This window comes from Caretta caretta, chromosome 12 (assembly GCF_965140235.1).
Source record: "Caretta caretta isolate rCarCar2 chromosome 12, rCarCar1.hap1, whole genome shotgun sequence".
Lineage (NCBI taxonomy): Eukaryota > Metazoa > Chordata > Testudines > Cheloniidae > Caretta > Caretta caretta.
Window position 1 is genome coordinate 34,813,742 of NC_134217.1, and position 17,026 is coordinate 34,830,767.

The 17,026-nt window shown below is 42.1% G+C and overlaps 1 protein-coding gene across 1 annotated transcript in view; it reads left to right on the top strand.

Annotated features, from left to right (window-relative positions):
- Positions 1 to 17,026, top strand: part of CDH13 (cadherin 13) — a 778,625-nt gene that overhangs the window by 672,263 nt on the left and 89,336 nt on the right. The window contains exon 9 of the mRNA XM_048817138.2: positions 16,759 to 16,941. Coding sequence (XP_048673095.2) covers positions 16,759 to 16,941 — 183 coding nt within the window. The remainder of the gene's footprint in view (positions 1 to 16,758; positions 16,942 to 17,026) is intronic.

Below are 17,026 nucleotides of genomic sequence, written 5' to 3' on the forward strand. Positions count from 1 at the left end.
CCTTCCCATGAGAAGAAAAGAAAAGAAAGAAATCACTAATCATGAAAGTTCTCTTACTATGATACTTAAATGGTTCTCCTTATATTATGGCACTTTCATATACCACTGCTATTTCCATTCAGTGAATGCTGCACAAACAGGAGATATGACAGATAGTTTGATGGAAACTCATGGACTTCCTCTCTGAGATTCTGCGTATGATAGACTTTATTCATCAGCTTGAGAAAAGAGAGTCTTCTGCTTGCCTGGAAGAGTTATTATGTGCAGACAGTGTGAAATACTGTACCTCTGGCCAGAATTTCCATCCCCTTCACCTCCCACTTCCCCTAGAAAATGGATACTAGCTAGAAGTTTCAGTTTCAAAATTAAAACAAATTTTTTATTATTGCACATAAAGCTACCTCCTTCCATCTGCACCTCCTGGCACACCATGAAACTTTCCCTAGTGCTTAACTGACTCCAAAAAAGAGTTTTCAGACTGGGCCAATTTCATACATATCTCTGCTGGAGGGGTTTGTAAATCTAGGGCATCTCACCCACATGAGTTGGCACTCTCTGAAATGCCAGAAGTTTGGGGAATTGATTAAGTTTCATTGCTAAAATATTCTAGTGATACAAGTTGTTCTGATGCATGTAGCGTGCTCGCCAAGGACCACAGGAAGAGGCTTAACCACTGTTGAAACATCTGCTGCTGGCAGCACGGATTGTGATCAGCTGCAAGTTAGCACTGTGAATAATCATCTTCACTGGGAAATTGGTTCTTTAACATCTGAGAGGTCCTGTCAGTGCAAAAAGTGACAAGATATTAGATAGGATGCTTAGGCTTCTTATCTTATTATTCAGCTTCTTTTTCTCATCTATCCCAAGGATTCTGCCTTGGGGAAGATCTCACTTACATTGTAATTTCTATTCCATGGTGAGAGCTCTGTGCAACATTGCAACTTCTCAGCAGGCTTAAAATGCACTTCCATCTTGCAGTGTCAAAGGGATCATAGTGTTTTTTGCTGCATCACTCAAAGTGTGCAACAGCTTTACAAAGTCCAAGGCTGTACTACAATTTCCTTGGATTTTGCAGGGTATTGCATAGTTTGGGGGAATTGTTAAAACATGATTCAGTCCTATCTATGCTACAGAATCAAATTGTGCTTTAGCCTGTATTGTAAACCTGGTTACAAATAGTCATTCCAACATGGTGGTAATTAAAACGTAGGTGGGATCTAGGCCAGAAGAATCAATAAACCTGTTCATTGTTCAATGAGGCTAAAAAGATCTTGCCTCGCTTATATAAAATATGGAGGTGTACATGGGCACTATTAACCATGAGAGCAATTACCAATTGGAACAATTTTCCAAGGGGTGTGGTAAAATACTGCTGTCTTGGAGGCTTTAAATCTGAATCGGATGTTTTTCAAAATACACACTAGTTCAACCATAAATTGTGTGGCTCAATGCTGGTAGAGTTCTAAAAGCCAGGTGGTCAGACTAGATTATCCTAATTGTCCCTTCTGGCCCCAGAGTTTATGAATAATTTGACCCAATGTATATGGCTTAGACAGATCTTTCTCAATACTTAGCATAATAGATATGAATATTTTTTCCTGTTTGATTTCTAGGATGAAGTCACACAGGAGAATCAGACCAAAAATGTCCTGTACTTTATTTTTGTTGTCAATGTGTTAGTAGCAAGTACATGTACTATGTGACTGTGTTTGGGACTCCACAGTGAAGAGTTAAATAAAATAGCAACAAATTATCCTTTCATCAAGTAATAATTTCCTTTTCAGTTCTGAATGATCATCAGCTTGAAGTTCTTTACCAGTCATGTTGAAATTATTACATCTCCTATGTTTGGAAGAGTGCATTTCTTGACATTTTATTTTCTATCCAGATCTGTACTCAGTCCTAATACATTTCAAGTCTAGCAACATACTTATTAATATATTTAGAAGTGCAATACTTATCTTTCAAAGCTCAAATCCACAAAATAGGGGTGGCAAGCCGATTTATGTTTTTAAAAAGCAACAGATGCAATTTAATCCATTCAGAAATATGGGTTCACAGAACATTAACTACTGACTGTGGCAGTAGTTATACATATGACCTTTATCAAACTAGAATTTTAGCTGGCAAAGTTTGCTCCCTGGTCACATTCAGAAATAGTCTTTTGTTTGTTCTTTCTTTCATTGATTTGTCATTATACACCCATACAGAAACACAATGTATTGGTATGTATATAAAAACAGCCATTAGATGTTCCCTTCACACGCTCTGGGCACTCCTTCCAAAACATAATCTTCACAACAACAAAAAATTGCATTATATCACTTAAGTCCACGGCAAATGCCCCCACTCCTCACCTTCCACGTAATCAATAAAATCAGCATGGATGCATTTCCTTTACCATAGCCAGGAGGAGATCATCGACCAAGGACACTTGGGCAGATTCTCTCTCAATCCCCTAAATCTCAAACCCTTCCATTAAATCGACATTCCTCTGCTACAATATGCAGACCACAATCTTAGCCTGCTTTTTCTTTTCAATCATCATTCATATGCAGTATTAGCAATATTAAAATGCCTCAGAGTTTCTCCGTAAGGGGGAACAAATTCTGCACTTCAATTCCTACTGCAGTCGATAGGAATTGTAACCATTTAATAGCAAAAAAAAAAAAAAAAAAGTACAAATGCATTCAAAATGATGATGATCAATTTCATATCTTCAGGAAGATCTTTCCTAATGTACTGTTCAATTATTTTCTATGATCTCTTCCTTCCTCCTTGAGAGTATTCTGTATTAAGAAGAAAATAAGGAAGCAGCTAGAAGAAATATTATCAGTTTATAAGAAATAAAGTACCCAACAGCCTGAACTATTACAGTAAAACAGTGAAAATTACTGAAGGCTACTCAAGTGATTTACGTTTTGCACTCTCCTCTTTAACAGGATATTGCATCTAGTTTACATCATCAAATCCTGGTCATGTAATAATAATAGCTTACATTTTCATAGCACCTCTCATCTAAATGCTTCCCGACGTGCTTCATATATTAATGTACAAACTGTGCAAGGAGAACCTTAAATATACTACTGTAATACAGCTGCCCCTAGGTGAAGAACAGCAACTGTCTGTGTGAGCACAGTGAAGGCTCCACACCATTTAAAGACAGTAAATGTCTTAAAAAAAACACAAAACAACAACACAGGAGAGAGTTATGAAGGGAGAATATAATTTTCCAAGCTGCAATTTGGCAAGGTCACAGGGTTAACAACAGCCTTATTCTCATGAAAAGGTCAGTAAATCTTTAATTGTCACAGCAGGACATGTCCTTTGTTTTACATTGCACTCTCTGCCCCCTAACACCATGCCAGGACATTTGATCACTGTTGGACTCAGAAGGAAGAGTGATCAAATCACTTTGTGAAGCACACATATGTTAATTGAAAATTTCTATCCAGGCTCTTATCTGGCAAGCTTGAGACATCTGATGGGATCATATTCATAATGCCAGGTGATTTGGCTTATCATTGGCTAGAAAGTCTGGCTTGGGTCTCCAAGTGAATTCCACTATAAATGTCAGCAATTGACATTCATGAGATTCTCCCTGCTGGGTTCTTTGACACAGCAAACCTGTATGATCACACCAAAGATCCATGTATCCTGGGAAGTATGCTAGTCATAATGCCATAGAAAACCCACTAGCCTCTTACCAAACAAATGCATAAATACTGTATATGCATATCTCATGGCTGCCACTGAATAGCAGCACGGAAAGATAAAAAATATAAAATACGGTACTTTAATAAACCTAATTTGCAAAAACCTGTGTATCTAGAACTCATGTTTTAAATAAAAGGGATTGTGGGAAAGAATAGATGTGAGGCGGTTCTAACGGGTGGTGGTGGGGAATATAGCGGATTGATCTCCCTCTGGGAGCTCTCTCTACATCCTCTTATGGAGCTATGTGTATTAATGTATCTCATCATTTTTCATCAGTCATGAGATCTAGCAAGGAAAACAAACACCACGATGATAACACACACAACACCTTCAATGGAATGGTGTTCTGATTAATGAAAACTGACTTTCAGTTTTAATGTGGTGGTTCTTGAGTGGGGCCGACAGTGTGTGGAATCCTAATGAGCCTTGATGTACAGATCATCAATTCAAGCACGTTTTTCTCACATTGCATTTGCTGTTCACTGCAGCTCTTTACTTCAGGCTGGGTTGGTGTCCTAGTCTAAGGCAGAATTTGCTCAATGGCCTTACAAAAGGGCATATCTTCATGCTCATGCTCATTGTCTGGATGCTAATCACTCACGGTACCCCAGGTCATTTATTATGTATCATATGGACACATCATAAATAAAATCTCACCTATTACAGAAACTTTGTTACAATTTTGGCCAAGAAGGCAATTTTCAGATCGTTTAAGGTAGAGTGTGGAGTTTTGATCAAGGGCTAGTATTTAAATTTGCTGATGCTGCAGTCCCGTTAGCTGATCTCTTAAGATTTCAGCTCCAAATGGTGGAACTCCCCTGAGATCTGTTGTTCCTCTGATATTTTTTCCATCTTGAACTGTACCGAATCAATAAAATTAGGCCCTTTCTGCTTTGGAACCAAAACTTTAAATTTTATTATTTTATCATCCTTTTTTTTATAACTTAGAACTGCCTTCCCAGTTCCAGGGCAAGGGAGTTAGATTTCAATGTTTGGTTTGAGCCTATTTCTAGAAATAAGGCACACAACTCTTTTGAATGAGTTAAACTTAGAGCCAAATCCTCAGCTGTAATAAAGGAGCATAGATAGCTCCATTGACTTCCTATGGCAACTTACACCAGCTGAGCATCTGTCTCAAGGTGTTCTGTTTATAAATCGTTTTGTTTTTAATGTGGGTGCTGATGGCAGCCGTTTAAATAAAGTTCTGAACTCATCTATTTTATTCTTAATTTATAGTGGTGCTTTGGGGATGTGTGAATATTTAAAATGAGTAAAATCAATTAACTCGCGATCTAATTATAGGTGTTAGCCACTGTGCGGGTTTTTAGAGCACAGCAGTAGCTTTTCCCTATTCAGCACCCTGCCTTCAGAGTGTAAATCTTGCATTTTGAGAGATGAGGAACCTATCACTCTGTTTCCCCCATTTCCAAAACTAGCTTGAGCTCTGAGTTCATTTTTTTAACCCTTCCTTTTTCTGCTTATGGTTTTTAAAGGGGAACCATTGTTACTACAACATTTTTTTCTAGTCACTGGGGAATTTGTTCTGTGTATAAAAGGGCCCTCCAGACTAGAATGACACCAGAGGTTGTCCTCTGTATAACATGTACTGTACTTTTTTCCATAGTAAGAATTTCTCTCTCTCTGCTCCTTCTTTCACACTCTCATATGAGTGATAAGAGTCTTCACATTATCCATGTACTAAATTGCAGAGCCAATGTGATAATTTATCACGCACATTTGATCACTTTGCTTCCTAATCCATCTTCCCTGGATTTAGTCTAAGAGCTCGTCTATATGGGGAAAAACCCACAGTAGCTGATGGGCATGAGCTGGTGCATGTAACTACTCCGCACTAACACCCGATGTGAATGCTTTTTCCGCGCACTAAGGGTACCTTTGAGCACATTAGCTTAATGCACTTTGGAAGTATGCTAAACTAATTTGCCTGGGGGCACACTTTAGTGCACAGTCAGTGTCCTAACAGGGAGTGAGTCTGCAGTAGCTAAAATGCTTTAAATTTACACCCTAGCTTACTGTGTCTTAACTTCCCCATGTAGACAAGCCCTAACATTCCAGACTCTAAGCAGCTTCAAATAGTCACTTGCTTTGATGGTCATCTAAAGTGCTTGTAAATTGCAGGACAGCTATGGTTAATATAACTTGAAGGTTGGAGTTATCGGGTTTAACATTGTTGCCTTTTCCAGGGGAGTTTCAGTTACTTGACCTGCTGGTATCATAAGTTCTGAAGGTTTCTGGCCACACCAGGTCTAAGTGCCCTTTTCTGAATTGCTAACTCACTGTCATTGAAGCCACTGGGTGTTCTGCCTGAAAAAGGAGTAGGTAAGAGTGCCGATTGCATAGGAGAACCATCCTCCTAAGATATTTAAGATATTCTTAAATCAAATGTCCTTAAACTGACTTTCATGTTCCATGAACTGGCTGAAAAACCTTAGAACCTCTGCCAGCCTTTCCATCAGAGTCCGGCATCATAACTGGGCTGTTCTTCTATATTTACCTTAAGGGCTAGATCTTCAAAAGGACTCCGCTCTGAATTAGGCACCTAATGACACATGTCCACATTTTCAAAGTGCTCAGCACCCACCAGCTCTTTGTATGCTTAGTGAGAGCTGTAGGGGAGTACTGAGTGCATATGAAAAATCTGTCCACTTGATTCAGGGGTGGCGTTTTCAAAAACACCTATGTGAATTAGGAGCATGAGTCAAAATTCCTCCATTGAGCCTTGACCCTGCCTTTGTTGATGTCAATGGCAAAGCTCCCATTGATTTTAATGGTACAGGATCATGGCCTAGGGACTTAAATAGGAGCTGAGATCTCTTGAAATCTGGCCATCTATTTAGGTGTCTAAATGGGAGGTGTTGGGTCCTGAACACCTTTGAAAATCTGGCCTTTGCAGTGCATGGCTAGTAATTGTATAGAACCAAGATTGAGAAAAAGCTTAAAATATTGAATGTGCTGATCTCTTCATTTTTTTTAAGTAAAAAATGTCAATAATAATAAATGCTCATCTTGCTACTGAGTTGTGGCTGGAGTGGGTCTGGGAGAAGTGGAAGCACGCTGAGAGTGGGAGCGGGGGCATGAAATCTCAACTAGGAGCAACTAGGGCCATGTGCCACATGCGTCCTAGTCTTCTCCCCCTACCTCCCTTGCCTTCAATATGTGTATGGGGCAGTTGTTTCTTTCCCCTTCCCTTCTCCCCACCCCCCATACTGCAGGACTCAGGAAGGGAAAAGCTATTGTATGCTGCCTCTCGGCACTGGAGAATGACCTGCTTACTGCTGCAGCCATTGGTCAGTGGTGTGTGATAATAGGAGGGGAAAATTGGAGGGAAAGGAAAGTGACTGCTGTTTGCTGCCCAGGCAAATAGCTATTTTTGGCCTCCCTTTACAGTGGCCATGGGCACTGCTATCCATGCTGAGGGGGTCTGCACCAATGTCTTGCACATCTTAGAGCACCCTCATCTTATCTCTGCTATCACCAGCATGAAGGAGGGAAGTGGGCTGGGATGCTAGTTTTCAGGCAGGCCTGAGTGTGTAATGGGCCCGTGGTGTTGATACCCACCCTCAGGTTTATAGTCTACATGGGCCACTGGTGCCAGTTGCGACCCACCTCTAAGAAATCATGAGGCAGCGTGATATTAGGTTAGAAAAAGGTCTGGTTTTAGGTCCCTGTGACCCAATGGACTGCCTGGGCATTGATCCTGAGTACAGCAATGCATGGTGAGAGGATATGCCTCCTTGTCTTGCAGAGCCTGTTGCTGTCCTCAACGTATCTCTGGTATGAAGGAAGGAGGCTGGGCAGGACTCTTGCTTCCTGTCAGGGTCCCTGGGCAGGCCAGATGGCATAAAGGGGGCATGGCCTTTACACTCACCCTCATGTTTGCTGCCCCTGGGGCCATTAGTTTGCCAGTTGAAGTCTGTACTGGAACAACCCGGCTGGGTAGTGTGAGGTTGTGTTAACCCAGTTTGTTAATAGTTTTAAATAAAGTTCAGACTTCCATATTTAACCATACTCCAGTGTATGTTTCCCATTGTTCCTGGGTCAATATCCGATAAATTTTGCAGGGCTGCAGAACTTAAACTGTTAACAGACTGGAGAGGGATCACTTGCTAATTGAACAAATCAGTCATGGGACTGAACTTGGAAAGCTGATTTCAACAGGTGCTTCACACCTCTGAGATTCAGGCCCTAAATGCTACAAGAAATGGTGGATTCTTTCAAAATATGAGACCCGAACAAGTGTGCTTTGTAAGTTACAGCACTTTTCTATGTGGTGTGGAGCACCTTCTTGGTAACCACAGCGCCATTATATCTGAGGTTCTTAATATTGTATTTTCTTTTGATCCATTTGAAGTCAAGTTAACATATTGTTAAACTATTATTTCACGTTAATTAAGCTGTAAATGAGCTTAATGATCTGCCTGAACTGAAGCTCAATAACAACCTATGTATTAACTCCCAAAATCAAAAGAATCTTTAAATTCCTTGCCAACTGTACTGAAGACAATAGAAACAGATAATCAATAATGTTGCCCTTCTTAGAAAATCAAGTCTGAAGCTGAAGAGCTTGAAATAAATGAATTTTAATGCATGCACTCAGATTCTCCAGATACATTCAAAAATGGCTTGAGAACCTAAGTCAAGTATGTTGGAAGAAATAAAAAAGAGGACATGAAGACAGAAAAAGACACAGTTGCTTCCCCTATATTTTAGTATAGGGGATCAAATTGTACCTACAAGTAACCAGAAAGCAAAGTCTATATTGTAATAAGATTATAGTTTAGATCTTCTATCTTGGGTAATATTTGGAAATCCCTGTAACCTCTTCAAACGTTCTGTTATTATGGGGGAGTGAGGTTGTCATAAATATAAAGGGAAGGCTAACCACCTTTAAATCCCTCCTGGCCAGAGGAAAAACCCTTTCACCTGTAAAGGGTTAAGACGCTAAAGATAACCTCGCTGGCACCTGACCAAAATGACCAATGAGGAGACAAGATACTTTCAAAGCTGGAGGTGGGGGGAGAAACAAAGGGTTCTCTCTGTCCATGTGTTGCTTTTGCCGGGACCAGAGCAAGAATGCAGGTCAGAAATCCAATCTAGTTAGATATGCATTAGATTCTGTTTTGTTTAAATGGCTGATAAAATAAGTTGTGCTGGATGGAATGTATATTCCTGTTTTTGTGTCGTTTTGTAACTTAAGGTTTAGCCTAGAGGGATTCTCTATGTTTTGAATCTGATTACCCTGTAAGGTATTTACCATCCTGATTTTACAGAGGTGATTCTTTTACTTTTTCTTTAATTAAAATTCTTCTTTTCAGAACCTGATTGCTTTTTCCTTGTTCTTAAGATCCAAGGGTTTGGGTCTGTGTTCACCTATGCAAATTGGTGAGGATTTTTATCAAATCTTCCCCAGGAAAGGGAGTGTAGGGTTTCGGGGGATTTGGGGGAGAAAGACGTTTCCAAGTGAGCTCTTTCCTGGTTATATTTGTTAGATACTTGGTGGTGGCAGCAATAAAGTCCAGGGACAAAAGGTAAAATAGTTTGTACCTTGGGGAAGTTTTATCCTAAGTTGGAAAAGTAAGCTTAGGGGTTTTTTCATGCGGTTCCCCTCATCTGTACCTGAGAGTTCAGAGTGGGGAAGGAACCTTGACGTGGTGGCAGAGCAGGGATTAACTTGAAATCATTTTGAGATCAATTTGAGACTTTTTGAACCAGAAGCACAGATTTTAAAAAAGGACATTTTTCCCCCCTTTGGGCTGCTGGAAAGCAGGTTTTAAGCTGAAAGCAGTCAGAGGGTTTTTTTTGTCTCTGCTTAGGGGCCAGAGCAGAGACAAAAGGGAATTGTCTTTTGTGAGCTGGAGTTTTCTCTACCTAAAGGCAGGGTAGTTAACCTCCTGCAGGGAAATTCACAAGTCTTCACAGACCTGAAGTTTTTTTTGTTTTTGTTTTCTTTTTTACCTAAGAGCAACTAGAGGGGTTTTGTGTCTATTTGCCTGGAGAAAAAGGTGTTAGGTTTTTGTTTTTTTAAAGGATTATTCTGTAGGCTGACAATCACTATAAGAGAACATAAGTATCCAGTTACAGTACAACCTATTTTTTTTGACAAGCCAAGTTTTTTTTGTTTTGTTTTGTTGTTTTCTTTCTAACTCTCGGGTGTAAAGTTAGTTAAAAACAGAGGGGCTAACATGACAGAAACCAAGGCACAACACAAACTGGAGTTAACCAGACTGGAGGCAGCAAAAGAGGCAGAAAAAGCCCTAGAAGCTACCCACAGGAGAGCTATGGAGGCAAAGGACAAAGAAATGGAGGCAAAGAGAGAGGCAGAAAAAGCCCTAAAGGCTGCCCACAGGAGAGCTGTGGAGGCAAAGGACTAAGAAATGGAGGCAAGGGGGAAAGAACTGGAGGAGAAGGAAAAAGAGAGGAAGCATGCACTGGAGATGGAGAAGGTAAGGGCTGAGCAGAATCTACTTGATAACCCTAACAATCCTTCCCCAACAATCCACAAATGGGAGCGACTGTGTCCACAGTATGATGAATCCAGTGATATTGCTGAATATTTTCTCACCTTTGACAGACTGTGCGCACTCCATAAAATTCCTGAAGCTCACAAGATGACTACATTGGTCGCAAAATTGACTGGAAGAGCTCTGGACATATTCAATAAGATGCCTATTGATGAGGCTTCTGATTATAATAAGTTCAAGGATTTGGTTTTAAAGCAATTTCAAATTACATCTGAAACGTACAGAGTAAAATTTTGAACCCTTAAGAGAGGGCCTGGACTTATGTGGCTTATCTAAACCAGATGAAGGATCTGTTAGATAAATGGGTCCAAGGAAGGGGTGTCACTAGCTTTGACGGAATGTGTGATTTGATAGCTCAGGAGCAATTCCTGAATATGTCCAAGGAGGAAATAAAACAGTGTTTATGGTATAAGAAAATGGACTCAGCAGAAAGTCTTGCTTCTTATGCTGATCGATATGAGCAGTCCCAGACCATCAGAGAGGTGGGGCAAGCCAGAACAAAATGGGTGGAGGGAGGAGAGAGGAACAATCCTGGTCGCAGTTGGAGCAGATACCAGAAGGGACACCCTCAGACCACATCCTACTACCAGGGGCAGCCCAAGGCCCCAACTACACACCAAGGAATACTCCAGGCACCTTATTGTCCTGCCACACCATTCTCCAGCAACCCACCTTGCCCCAGTGACCCGTCAGCTGGACGATGTTTTAAATGTAACGAGCTGGGGCATGTGAAGGCCAACTGCCCCAAGAAGCCCAACAGATTACAGTTCATTGCACCGGAATCACACCAGAGTCCTCAGGCCCAGATACCTCCCAGATACCCTTGGAGCGGAGGGAAACTGTGAGTGTGGGCAGGAAGAAGGTCACCACATGGAGGGACACCAGAACGCAAGTGTCGGCTATCCATGCTTCCTTAGTGGACCCCAATTTAATTGACCCAGAGATCCAAGTGACAATTCAACCCTTCAAGTCCAACTCTTTCAATTTGCCTACTGCCAAGTTGCCGGTCCAGGACAAGGGCTGGTCAGAAATGTGAACTTTTGCAGACTATGATGATTATCCCATCCCCATGCTGTTGGGGGAAGACTTGGCCAATCATGTGAAACTAGCCAAGAGGGTGGGAATGGTCATCCGCAGCCAGGCTAAGCAAGCTGTCATGCCTAGCTCTGTTCCAGAAACTTCTACCAGGACCTGGTCAGAGGTGATGGAACCAGACCCCATGCCAGTGTCTGTAACAGCAGTAGTGGATCCAGTCCCAGAGACCCAGATAGAGCCAGTCCCAGAACCAGAACTGGTGGAACAACCAGCACCAGACCCATTGCCAGCACTGAATCCAGTACTTGCAACCCCAACACCAAAGGGCCCCACCGAATCTGAACCAGCAGCAGCCAATAACCCTACACAAGAGGCTCAGCCGGAGCCTGAAACCCAACATAGTGCACCAGCGGAGAGCGGTTCACAGTCAGCGGAAACAGCCCCATCCCCTACATCGCTTCCAGAGGGACCAAGCCTAGGTCCACACTCCAATGAGGAACTGATGTCTCCAGCATCAGGGGAACAGTTCCAGACTGAACAGGAAGCAGATGAACATCTCCAGAGAGCTTGGACGGCAGCACAGAGCAACCCACTGCCTCTCAGCTCTTCTAATCGATCCAGATTTGTTGCAGAAAGAGGACTTTTATACCAGGAAACTCTCTGGTGGACACCAGGAAGACTGGCATCTTCAGAGACGGTTGGTAGTTCCAACTAAGTAACGGGTCAAGCTCTTGAGCTTAGCCCATGATCATCCTAGTGGCCATGCTGGGGTGAACAGGACCAAAGACCGGTTGGGGAGGTCATTCCACTGGGGGGTAATGGGCTAGGATGTTTCTACCTATGTCTGGTCTTGTGAGGTATGCCAAAGAGTGGGAAAACCCCAAGACCAGGTCAAAGCCCCGCTCCAGCCACTCCCCATCATTGAAGTTCCATTTCAGTGAGTAGCTGTGGATATTCTGGGTCCTTTTCCGAAAAAGACACCCAGAGGAAAGCAGTACATACTGACTTTCATGGATTTTGCCACCCGATGGCCGGAAGCAGTAGCTCTAAGCAACACCAGGGCTAAAAGTATGTGTCAGGCACTAGCAGACATTTTTGCCAGGGTAGGTTGGCCCTCCGACATCCTCACAGATGCAGGAACTAATTTCCTGGCAGGAACTATGGAAAGCCTTTGGGAAGCTCATGGGGTGAATCACTTGGTTGCCAGCCCTTACCATCATCAAACAAATGGCCTGGTGGAAAAATTTAATGGGACTTTGGGGGCCATGATACGTAAATTTGTAAATGAGCACTCCAATGATTGGGACCTAGTGTTGCAACAGTTGCTCTTTGCCTACAGAGCTGTACCACATCCCAGTTTAGGGTTTTCACCATTTGAACTTGTATATGGCAGCGAGGTTAAGGGCCATTACAATTGGTGAAGCAGCAATGGGAGGGGTTTGGACCTTCTCCAGGAACTAACATTCTGGACTTTGTAACCAACCTACAAAACACCCTCCAAACCTCTTTAGCCCTTGCTAAAGAAAACCTAAAGGATGCTCAAAAAGAGCAAAAAGCCTGGTATGATAAACATGCCAGAGAGTGTTCCTTCAAAGAAGGGGACCAGGTCATGGTCTTAAAGGTGCTCCAGGCCCATAAAATGGAAGCATCGTGGGAAGGGCCATTCACGGTCGAGGAGCGCCTGGGAGCTGTTAATTATCTCATCACATTCCCCACCTCCAACCGAAAGCCTAAGGTGTACCATATTAATTCTCTAAAGCCCTTTTATTCCAGAGAATTAAAGGTTTGTCAGTTTACAGCCCAGGGAGGCGATGACGCTGAGTGGCCTGAAGGTGTCTACTACAAAGGGAAAAGTGCTGGTGGCGTGGAAGAGGTGAACCTCTCCATGACCCTTGGGCATATGCAGCGACAACAGATCAAGGAGCTGTGCACTAGCTACGCGCTGACGCCCAGGACTGACTGAACGGGCATACCACTCCATTGACACAGGTAATGCTCACCCAATTAAAGTCCAACCTTACTGGGTGTCTCCTCAAGCTAAAACTGCTAAAGAACAGGAGATCCAGGATATGCTACAGATGGGGGTAATCCGCCTCTCTGGCAATGCATGGGCATCTCCAGTGGTTCTAGTTCCCAAACCAGATGGGGAGATACGTTTTTGCATGGACTACCGTAAGCTAAATGCTGTAACTCGCCCAGACAAGTATCCAATGCTATGCACAGATGAACTATTAGAGAAACTGGGACGGGCCCAGTTCATCTCTACCTTGGACTTAACCCAGGGGTACTGGCAAGTACCACTAGATGAATCCGCCAAGGAAAGGTCAGCCTTCACCACACATGTCGGGCTGTATGAATTTAATGTACTCCCTTTCAGGCTGGGGAATGCACCCGCCACCTTCCAAAGACTTGTAGATGGTCTCCTAGCGGGATTAGGAGAATATGCAGTCACCTACCTTGACGATGTGGCCATATTTTCGGATTCCTGGGCAGAACACCTGGAACATCTACAAAAAGTCTTCGAGCTCATAAGGGAGGTAGGACTAACTGTTAAGGCTAAGAAGTGTCAAATAGTCCTAAACAGAATAACTTACCTTGGACACCAGGTGGGTCAAGGAACTATCAACCCCCTACAGGTCAAAGTGGATGCTATCCAAAAGTGGCCTGTCCCAAAGTCAAAGAAACAGGTTCAATCCTTCTTAGGCTTGGCCAGATATTACAGGTGATTTGTACCGCAATACAGCCAAATCACCGCCCCACTGACAGACCTAACCAAAAAGAAACAGCCAAATACTGTTCAGAGGACCGAAGAGTGTCAGAAGGCCTTTAACTAGCTTAAAGCGACACTCATGTCTGACTCATGTGCTAAGGCCCCAGACTTTGACAAACCGTTCCTAGTAACCACAGATGCGTCCGAGCGTGGTGTGGGAGCAGTTTTAATGCAGGAAGGACCGGATCAAGAATTCCACCCTGTAGTGTTTTTCAGCAAGAAACTGTCTGAGAGGAAAAGCAACTGGTCAGTCATTAAAAAGGAATGTTACGCCATTGTCTACGCTCTGGCAAAGCTACGCCCATATGTTTGAGGATGGCATTTCCACCTGCAAACCAACCATGCTGCACTACGGTGGCTTCATACCACCACGGGAAATAACAAAAAACTTATTCAGTGGAGTTTAGCTCTCCAAGATTTTGATTTAGACATCCAACACATCTCAGGAGCTTCTAACAAAGTGGCTGATGCACTCTCCTGTGAAAGTTTCCCAGAATCAACTGGTAAAATCGTCCTTGAGATGTGGAAAATATCGTTAGTCTTTATATACTTGGTAGTATATTTAGAGGTGCATGTGTCTTATTAACTCTATTTTCTCCTAGAGCTCCAGGAAGAAATCACAGCCAGCGTTTCACCCTATCTGTGATTTGGGGGGCGTGTCATAAATATAAAGGGAAGGCTAACCACCTTTAAATCCCTCCTGGCCAGAAGAAAAACCCTTTCACCTGTAAAGGGTTAAGAAGCTAAAGATAACCTCGCTGGCACCTGACCAAAATGACCAATGAGGAGACAAGATACTTTCAAAGCTGGAGGCGGGGTGGGGGGGGAAACAGGGTTCTCTCTGTCTGTGTGTTGCTTTTGCTGGGACCAGAGCAGGAATGCAGGTCAGAACTCCTGTAAAGAGTTAATAAGCAATCTAGTTAGATATGCGTTAGATTCTGTTTTGTTTAAATGGCTGATAAAATAAGTTGTGCTGAATGGAATGTATATGCCTGTTTTTGTGTCTTTTTGTAACTTAAGGTTTAGCCTAGAGGATTCTCTGTGTTTTGAATCTGATTTCCCTGTAAGATATTTACCATCCTGATTTTACAGAGGTGATTCTTTTACTGTTTCTTTAATTAAAATTCTTCTTTTAAGAACCTGATTCCTTTTTCCTTGTTCTTAAGATCCAAGGGTTTGGGTCTGTGTTCACCTATGCAAATTGGTGAGGATTTTTATCAAGCCTTCCCCAGGAAAGGGGGTGTAGGGCTTGGAGGGATTTTGGGGGGAAAGGTGTTTCCAAGTGAGCTCTTTCCTGGTTATATTTGTTAGACACTTGGTGGTGGCAGCAATAAAGTCCAGGGACAAAAGGTAAAATAGTTTGTACCTTGGGGAAGTTTTAACCTAAGCTGGTAAAAATAAGCTTAGGGGGTTTTTCATGCAGGTCCCCTCATCTGTACCCTAGAGTTCAGAGTGGGGAAGAAACCTTGACAGAGGTTGATAAGATAGAGCAAAGGACTTCTCATCACGACTCCTTGGGCAAAAGTATTGACACCGCTAGAGATGCACAATGGATGAATTTTGTCCTTGGGAATAAAAAAACAGTATAGCCACTGACAAAGCAGGAACAGGCAAGCCAGTTAGGGGAATGGGGGCTTCTTACATTAGTGAAGTTTGCAGGCTGGGACCATTGAGGGGGTTAATCCTGAGAGATGCTGAGATCTCCCAGCTCCTAATGATCTAAAATTGAGCTGCAGGTGATCTGTAGTTCTCAAGGTTGGGCCTTGAATCTATCTCTGAGCCTCAGTTTATCCATCCATAAAATCAATCTATCAAAATTCTTCCCCACCACAAAACCATGGAGAGATGTATTCATTAAATTAATTAATATAAAGTGCTTCAGCTGCCAGTGCTTTAGAATTGAGGAATATTATTGTGTCTGAAATTCATGTGCATCTGTGATGGTTTACCTAATATACCCCTGCTAAGTGAGAATAGTGTTCATATACAGTTTGATTGGATCATAATCAAGTTGTAGATTACCCAGGTAAGGTTTGGTTAATTGACCTGTAAAATAGGGGCAACTTCCTATAATGACAGTTCTTCCCTCTGAAAAGAGAATGTAATGCATGATAGGTATGGGAACTAAGTAGTAAAATGAACCCTAATTATTCTATCCCAGAGAAACTCATCAGAGAAAAAGCAAGTTAAGGGACACAAGTCAAATATTTTATTTATTTATGACCACTGTAATGAGCAATTAAGCGGGGGTTTGTTTGTAAAACATCAAAAGGCAAGAATCTTAAAAGAAGAATGAATCATGTTCCATCCACCCTCTTAGTTCTGAATATTTCTTTTTCTAGTAGTTGTGCACTTCTGCACCTCTGTGTATTATCTGCAGTGCATTAACTGAAGTTACTAGATGATTTTTTTTCTTCTTAGTCAAGTGCTTTCAAAGGGTGTTTTCTATCACATTGTTACTTATCTACAATCTATCAAGAACAGAAGCAGTGCAGTAATGATATAGTACCTTACTCTTCATGCTCCGGGAATGTATTATTTATGGCCTATGAAATTGAGTTTCACTCAAGTATTACATCTTTCTTCTGATGTAAATAATGAATGCTGTCTTGAATAAAAAAAATTGTGTGGTCATTACTAGAAAATAGTAACTATTATTATTGTTAATAGTACTAATAACAAATATTGTTTTAGTTCCAAGCCACCGTAAAAGAAGGAGTCACAGGAGTGATAGTGAATTTAACTGTTGAAGACCGAGATGACCCAGCAACAGGAGCCTGGAGAGCTGTGTACACCATTATCAATGGAAACCCAGGACAGAGTTTTGAAATCCATACCAACCCAAAGACCAATGAGGGGATGCTCTCTGTTGTCAAAGTAAGGACAATTTTCTTTTGTGTAATTTATTATTACTGTGAGGTGCATTACACATGAAAAGGACCAACTACTGGAATTCTCAAGT